Consider the following 8,500-nt stretch of genomic DNA (forward strand, 5'->3'; position numbering starts at 1 on the left):
TACATTCTCGTCTCCGGACTTTCAGTTATCCCACCGAAGGGGTCCGGGGGTCCACCGGGAGGGGCCACCAGCCCCGGAGGCCTACATGGGCCAATAGTGGGAAGGGACCAGCCCCTAGGTGGGCTGGGGCGCCTCCCACCAAGGCCCAAGGCGCCTCCTAGAGGGGAGGGGGGCAAACCCTAGGGCAGATGGGCCTTAAGGCCCACCCTAGGTGCGCCCCCCTCTCTCCCCCCTTGGCCGCAACCCTAGATGGGTTTTGGGGTTGCCGCCACCCCTAGGGAGGGAACCCTAGATGGGGGCGCAGCCCCTCCCCTTCCCCTATATATACTTGAGGTATTGGGGCTGCAACATACACGAGATCATCTCCCTCTTGGCGTAGCCCTACCTCTCTCCCTCCTCGTCTCTCGTAGTGCTTGGCGAAGCCCTGCTGGAGTTTCGCGCTCCTCCACCACTACCACGCCGTCGTGCTGTTGCTGGACGGAGTCTTCCCCAACCTCTCCTTCTCCCCTTGCTGAATCAAGGCGTGGGAGACATCACCGGGTTGCACGTGTGTTGAACGCGGAGGCTCCGTGGTTCGGCGCTTAGATCGGAATCAACCGCGATCTGAATCGCTACGAGTACCACTCCTTCATCCGCGTTCTTGCAACGCTTCCGCTTAGCGATCTACATGGGTATGTAGATGCACTCCCCTTCCCCTCGTTGCTAGATTACTCCATAGATTGATCTTGGTGATGCGTAGAAAATTTTAAATTTCTGCTACGATCCCCAACATTAACTGCAAGCCGACGCCCACCCCGGTCGACACGAAGGCGAAGGTCTCTGCTCTCGAGGGGTCTCTTGTGTCCGATGGAGCGTTTTATCGCTCTATTGTCGGCACTTTACAGTACCTGACGCTTACTCGCCCTGACCTGCAGTACGTTGTCCAGCAGGTGTGCCTCCATATGCACGCCCCGTGTGACTCTCACTGCACTCTGGTGAAGCGTATTCTCCGTTACATACGCTGCACAATGTCTTTGGGACTCACCCTGACGGCCTCCGCCTCCACCAACCTTGTGGCCTACTCGGATGCCGACTGGGCTGGCTGCCCCGACACGCGACGCTCTACGTCAGGCTACTGCGTCTACCTTGGGCCATCGTTGATCTCTTGGTCATCGAAGTGGCAGCCCACGGTCTCCCGCTCCAGCGCCGAGGCAGAGTATCGCGCCGTGGCTAATGCCGGGGCCGAGTGCTCTTGGATACGTCAGCTGCTCCAGGAGTTGCTTTGTGATGTTCACAAGGCCACTCTTGTCTACTGCGATAACGTCAGCGCGGTCTACCTCTCCGCCAATCCGGTGCACCATCGACGGACGAAGCATTTTGAGCTCGATATTCACTTCGTGCGCGAGTAGGTTGCCCTTGGCCGTGTTCGGGTTCTCCACGTGCCGACGATGCAATAGTTTGCTGATGTGATGACTAAGGGATTGCCTACTCCCGTCTTCGAGGAGTTTCGGTCAAGTCTCTGTGTCTCCGACGACGCTTCGACTGCGGGGGGTGTTGAGTATGTATTTTGTACTGCACGTATATTGGAGTTGTGGCCCACCTCCTAGTCTTGTATAGTTGAGGTAGATGTCTTCTCTTGTATTATATATATGCGTGCACCAGCATCCCAATCAATCATCGTATTGCAAATTATCTGTCTACAATTAGGAACTCGCTATTACGAAAAATAAAAGTGTCTAATTTCAAAAATAAAAGTGACTCAACTTGATCATATTACCACGTCCTCCTTCAGCTGCATATATTATAGGTGACGGGCAATATGTGGTGGAGAATATCCATTCGCAACGTTTTTCTTTTTTAACATCGACAAAATGCTGTCCACTAGTTAGAGGATGCTTCCAATTAAAAGGTTATCTCTCGTAGGGCAGTGTAGGGCCTTGATCCAATCCTGGGCTACTTAAATGGCCAAGATGGGCCTTAAAGTTCACACTAATCAATACAGTGGGTTGGGCTTGACTGCCTGACCCACTCCTCTCAGCCCAGTGACAGTTTTAAGTGTGCTGCTCTCTGCAAGTCAGTAGAACACGCCACAGTGATAAATATAAACACACCAGATAATCCAGGTTATGAAAAAAATTAAAAATCAGCAGTGCTACCAGATAATCCCGGGCGGCAACCGCTTCCGATCCAATCCAAGCTGTAGCAGCTACCCAGAAAACTAAAACCAGTAGTAGTACGCATTGGTTCAGATGCAAGGGCCAGTCTTTGATTTGAATATAGGCGGCTGGCGAGTGCAACCCGGGCATGTGCATGCACCACAATAATTGCCACAGTTTATGCTTGTCACCAAGTGGTTCCAATAGCGAAACCATTTTATAGTACTACACACAAGAACTTTATATACGCTCCGCTTTGCAGGAGTCCTATCCCCCAAAGCAAGCTCACCACACCAACGGCAAGCATTGGCTTTAACTAATCGCGCGTCCGTCCAGCGATTAGCGCATTGACATCGGGGACGACTGACCTGCATTAGCGCCGGTCGTCAGTCCATGGCCGAGGCTGAACATGGTTAAGCTACTACGTACTCCCTCTGGTCATTTTTACTCTGCGTATTATAATTCTTTAAAGTCAAACTTCACAAAGTTTGATCGTATTTATGTGAAAAAATATCAACATCTGTCATACTAAAATTATATAATATGAACTTTAAATCATGACACATCTATTGATATTGATTTCAGATTGTGAATGTTGATAGTTTTTTCTATAAAGTTGGTCAACTTTTATGACTTGACTTCAGTCAAATCTTATATGCGAACTAAAAATGACCGAAGAGAGTACTTTTAAGTTTTAATCCATGGCGGAGGCGGCCATTGGACGAGCGATTAGGGGGGAGAGGCCGCCACGTACCGGTGGTGGCGGGCGGTGGACGAGGAGCGCCGGCGCCGCTGCCGGCCGGCCGGCCGGCAGGGGGAGTAGAATACTGGACGTGGCGGGCCGCGGCCATGTGAAACGAATACGGGTTAGCACAATTTAATTTAGTATATAAAAGTGGACAGTGGTGGACTGGTGGTGTGCTGAGATGGGTAGATGCTTATCGCAGATGAAAAATCGGGAAAATGGCCGGCCCGCACCTTGTGATTGCAGTTTGTCCCGCCATTATTGTATATATGTTACACTATTAAACCCTTTGCCTCAGCAGAAAACCCGGCGGTTAGATTCTTTGTACTTTGGCAAAATGTCAAGGCGATGCTTTTCCGCCCGTCGATCGATCAAAGGTAACGTAGCGCGGCAGAGCGTACATGCTACGCTGACCTTTCCCACGGCCTATATGTAATGTACGCGCGAGCGAGAACAGAGCCGGGAAGGCGTTGAAAAATCCAAGTAGCCGCATCAAGGCCGGCAGCGGGGCTAGATCGGGGCCAAGACGCCACAAACGGGGCTTGGAAGATCCAAGCCCGTGGCAGCTAGCCGTGCGCTTAATGAACAGGACAAGGCTGGACATGCCAGTTTTTTTTTTCTTAAACGTCAGGGTTTTCCTTATTATAGCACTAAAACGAGTATTTAACAAAAAACTACCACATTTCCTGGAACCGTGCCTACAAACTATCACCTTACAAATTTGTGTCAAAACCTACCATTTTTTCACTAATCTTTGACTAAAAACTATCATGTTGGGAAAGTGCCCGATTCGCCTCTACTAAACGCGTTTCTGACAGGATGGGCCCACCTGTCAGCATCAATCTTCTTCCTCCTACTCCTCCTCTCTTTGGCATTTCCTCGAACACCTCGTGTGCACTCCACGCTCTTCTCCATGGCGACGCCCCGGTGAAGCGCCGGAGACGGCGGCGCAACCACACCGGGTGGAGCCGCATCCCCAACCACCCCGTGCAGCTCCCGCCACCATCGTAAGCGCCCTCTGCTTCCCCTCTACTCCCCCCCTCGGTTACTTGCCGCATCAACGCCGTGGCCGAGCGCCGGAGCTCGTGCGCCGAGCCGCACCCGCACGCGCGCGCTCGTGGCCGCCCCTCGCCATGCGCACCATGGTCGTCGTCCCCGTACCACGCGCGCTTGCCCACACCTGCCATGCCCGGGCCGCGCCCCCGCCATGCACGGCTCGCCACTATCGTGCCCCTTGTGCTGCTCCTCGCATGCTGCGGCTCCCACGACTGTGCCCCCGCCTTCGGCCGCCCGGACTCCCCGCATCCGCCGCCGCCGCCCTTCGCTGCTGGAGCCGCTCGCTGCGGCAGTCGCTGGAGCCGCGGGTCGGCGCTGGAGCTGCCGCAGGTCGCTGCTGGAGCCACCGGAGCTGCCGCGGGTCGCTGCTGGAGCCACCGGAGCCGCCCGCCCTGCGCCCTTCGCCGGCGGCCGCGAGCTCCTCGGCCGCCTTCAAACAGATTTTGCTAATGTGCCACGTCAACTCTTACGTGTGGGCCCAACCAGTCAGAAACGTGTTTAGAAGAGGCAAATCGGGGTCTTTTCAGACATGGTAGTTTTTAGTCAAGGATTAGTGAGAAAATGATAGTTTCGACACAAATTTATAAAGTAATAGTTTGTAGGAACGTTTCCATGAAATGTGGTAATTTTTTGTTAAATACTCCGCTAAAACGTATCCCTTCATTTTAAATTGCTTGTCGCAGATATGGATGTATTAGATCTATTTTAGTAGTGTGAGTAATCGAACTCGGGCTTTTTCCCCGTGCCTTCTAAACCGCTGGTGACTCGGTGGCAGCGCGCGACGCGACGTCCACGTACGCGCGTATACACACGTACTCCTACAAGCGTCCACGATTTGGTGCACCTAACAGTTCGTCGTCGAGTTCCCTGCCCTGCCGCCGTCCGTCTAAAAGAGAGCGGCCAAAAACAAAGGGAGAGAGAGGAGGAGAAAAGGAAGTCTCAATTCTCAGAGGCCACGCGCATCCATCCCACGAAACCGTCCAAAACAATAATAAACGAAACAAACAGACCAGGAGAGGGAGAGAGGAAAAACAAATATACATAACTATATTGGCAATGGCAGCTTAGCTAGGGGCAAGTGGGGTGGGCCCCGCACGCGCAAGTTTTACTTTTCGAGCCGCCCGGTTTTGTCGTCTCCCCCGTCCGCTCCCCTCCCCCCTCCCCCCTCCCCTATTTCCATCGCCACCCCCCTCCCCCCATCCCCATTCGTCCCCCTCTGCTTCACGCCACAGCTCACCACCGCGCGCGCTCTCTCGACCCGCGCGAGCCGAGCCGAGCCGAGCCTCGTACGCCCTCGCACCACTGTTCGCCCCCTCGCGACTGCTTGCCCGGTTTCTCGTCGCTCGAGGTGCCCACTAGGGAGGGGGATTCGGAGAGGGAGGAGATCGCCGGCGGCTGGGCTCCGGCCGGAGGACTCGGCGGGCGGGATCCACCTCGCGCTTTTCTTGGCGCCCCCCCATGCCGTGAGCGAAGCGGCGAGCGCCATCCTCTGTTCCCCGGGGGAGATCTTGCTCCTGCCTGCAGCAGCTGAGACCCGAGCGCCGAGACCGAGAGGAGGTAGCGCCCGCCGACATGGCCGGCAGCGACGAGGTCAACCGCAACGAGTGCAAGGTCCGTCCTTCTCCATCCTCCTCCCTGGTTTGGCGCCTCCCGCGCCTGTTTCGGGGCACTAGCGCCGCATGTGCAGGCCTCCGTCCTTGCGCTCGTGTCCGGGTTCTCGTTTCCGGGCCTTCTTCTTGCCGTGTGGGCGCCGCCGCCCGCGCGATTCTCGATTTGTGCCGCCCCCGCCCCCGCCGCTTTACGGCCGAGTTGAGACGGTGGGAGAGGGGATTGGGGCCTGGCCTGCGATTTCTCGCTCGCTCCGTCGCTGCCTTTGTTTCCCCTTTGGGCTCAACCCCAATTTTATTCCCCTCTCGCCTGCCCCGGTTGTTTTAGGGGGGTGCCCGGCCGATACTAACACAGCACAGCTACCCAACAAGCAACAAATCATTCATCCGCATCCATCCGTCCGGCCGTGCGCGCGCGCGCCGCAGAGCGCCGGCCCAAAGCTTGCATCTTTTCTAGCAAGACGCGACCGCAACACGGCGCCTCGCATTGCGCTCCTGTCCGCGCGCGAATCAGCAAAGAAATAGGAGGATTCCTTTCGTTTCGTTTCGTTGCGAGGTGTGATTGGGAGTGTTTTTTGTTGGTGGTCTCTGTCTCACTGTTGCTGCTGGCTTTGTCGTGCTGTGCAGACGGTGGTGCCGCTCCACACATGGGTGCTCATCTCCAACTTCAAGGTGTCGTACCACATGCTGCGCCGCCCCGACGGCACCTTCGAGCGCGACCTCGCCGAGTACATGGACCGCCGGGTGCCCGCCAACCCCAGGCCGGTGGAGGGCGTCTCCTCCTTCGACCACGTCATCGACCACTCCGTCGGCCTCGAGGCGCGCATCTACCGCGCCGTCGCCGGCAACGCCGCCGCGGCCGCCGAGGGCGCCGCCGCGCTCACCCTGCCCATCCTCGAGTTCCTCGGCGGGGCGCCGTCCCCGGAGCCGCTCCCGGTGATCATCTTCTTCCACGGCGGCAGCTTCGCGCACTCGGCGTCCAGCACCACCATCTACGACAACCTCTGCCGCCAGTTCGTGAAGCTGAGCAAGGGCGTGGTGGTGTCCGTCAACTACCGGCGCGCCCCGGAGCACCGGTACCCGTGCGCGTACGACGACGGGTGGGCCGCGCTCAAGTGGGCGCAGGCCCAGCCGTTCCTGCGGAGCGGGAGCGACGCGCGGCTCCGGGTGTTCCTCGCCGGCGACAGCTCCGGCGGCAACATCGCGCACCACGTGGCCGTGCGCGCCGCGGAGGAGGGGATCAAGATACACGGCAACATCCTGCTCAACGCCATGTTCGGCGGCGTGGAGCGCACCGAGTCGGAGCGGCGCCTCGACGGCAAGTACTTCGTCACGCTCCAGGACAGGGACTGGTACTGGAAGGCGTACCTGCCGGAGGACGCGGACCGGGACCACCCGGCGTGCAACCCGTTCGGGCCGAACGGGCGGCGGCTCAGGGGCCTGCCGTTCGCCAAGAGCCTCATCATCGTGTCCGGGCTGGACCTCACCTGCGACCGGCAGCTGGGCTACGCGGAGGGCCTCCGGGAGGACGGGCACGACGTGAAGCTGGTGCACCGCGAGAAGGCCACCATCGGCTTCTACCTGCTGTCCAACACGAACCACTACCACGAGGTGATGGAGGAGATCGCCGAGTTCGTCCGAGCTAACCTCCTGTAGTACATACACCAGCCCAGTCGTCTCGTCGTGGATGAGCTCGCCGTCCGTCCCGACGCAATCAAATACGTACGTACGTACTGCTGCCTATAGGAAGCTAAATGGTAAGCTTGACTTATACTAGTATCTCTTATACTACTGCTGCCGGTGCTGCTGCTGCTGCTGGTTGGGGATGTCATCTTGGAGCCCGGCAATGGCTTCCGGCAAGTGATCTCTAGGCTCCAAAGGGGATCCCCACGTCTGTCCGTCTGTCCTTCTGATGATAAAACTCAATGGCTCGACCTCGTCGGAGCGAGGGAAGCCATTGTCGTCCCACTAATTGTTCCGCCGGCCGATCGGTCGGTGTGATCCTTGGAACTCCGATGATCTGTATCCATCCATGTGTTTGCCTCTGGGGCTAAGACAAGAGAGAGAGAGTGCCTCCGCTCCAGCATGTACCATTTGACATTGGTTGATGGAGAGGAGCATATTATTTCACCTTCATCCTCTGTTGCTGCTGCCTGCTTATCCTTGAGGGAAGATGTGTCTAACGTTATGTGTACAGTGATCGATCGATCGATCAACGGTGAGTCTTTTGTTGCTGTTGATGTGGTAGTTTCTTTCTTGTGTCAGCTACGGGTTGGGTTGGATTGGATGGTGCTCTCTCAGCTCACTCTCGTCCAATCCGTGCATGTGAAAAATACACCTGTCTGTCTATCTATCTATCTATCTATCCTGTGTGGTGATGATATATGCTTCTAGTCCAGTCCAGACCAGTAGTAGTCTAGTCTTAGGCTAGCAGTATAAATTCTCCTCTAACTTTTTTTGTATCTTTCTCTCCTTTTCTGGTTGATGTACTCTGATCTGATGATCCTTATGTATACACATGTTTGGACTTTGGACTGCGAGTGCTGTAACGCGTGTACTGTGCTTGGTTGATCCATCCATTCCGGGTTTTTTTCATCCACATGGGTGTCGGTGAAGAATGTGGTACTGGTAAAAGTAGATGATGCCAACATTTCGAACCAATTATGTTGGATATGCAAGGTTTTTATTTCTTTGATTCTCAAATACTAAATGGAGAGTACCACGGTACTCTTGTCGTAGGGCTTTGGTTCGGGGCGATGATGATGGCTGTTTTGTCCATTGCTCCTGGCGCCACGTGGCGTCGTCACCTGCGTGCCTCCACGCGAAATTTGGGCAGCTAGCTAATTCTGTGGCGGGTATACTTGGGTGGAACGGTGGTCTGTCGGCGATCGGAAAGTGATGTGTTGCGTCCCGTTGCGTGCCCCCGTTGCAACGCGAATGGACCGGACCGTGTCACT

The 8,500-nt window shown here is 56.1% G+C and overlaps 1 protein-coding gene across 1 annotated transcript; it reads left to right on the plus strand.

Annotated features, from left to right (window-relative positions):
- The first annotated feature begins 5,369 nt into the window (after positions 1-5,369).
- LOC119278934 (gibberellin receptor GID1-like) lies at positions 5,370-8,083 on the plus strand. The gene is made up of 2 exons (XM_037560319.1): positions 5,370-5,547; positions 6,171-8,083. The coding sequence occupies exons 1-2, from the start codon at positions 5,509-5,511 to the stop codon at positions 7,197-7,199; spliced, it is 1,068 nt and encodes a 355-aa protein (XP_037416216.1). The 5' UTR covers positions 5,370-5,508; the 3' UTR covers positions 7,200-8,083.
- Positions 8,084-8,500: the final 417 nt, after the last annotated feature.

Source organism: Triticum dicoccoides, chromosome 1A (assembly GCF_002162155.2).
Source record: "Triticum dicoccoides isolate Atlit2015 ecotype Zavitan chromosome 1A, WEW_v2.0, whole genome shotgun sequence".
NCBI lineage: Eukaryota > Viridiplantae > Streptophyta > Magnoliopsida > Poales > Poaceae > Triticum > Triticum dicoccoides.

Bases quoted from the DNA above. Each gene is read 5' to 3' on its own strand.
- LOC119278934 (XM_037560319.1), top strand. From the start codon at position 5,509: ATGGCCGGCAGCGACGAGGTCAACCGCAACGAGTGCAAG. The intron at 5,548-6,170 runs GTCCGTCCTTCT...CGTGCTGTGCAG, and splicing joins TCAACCGCAACGAGTGCAAG to ACGGTGGTGCCGCTCCACAC.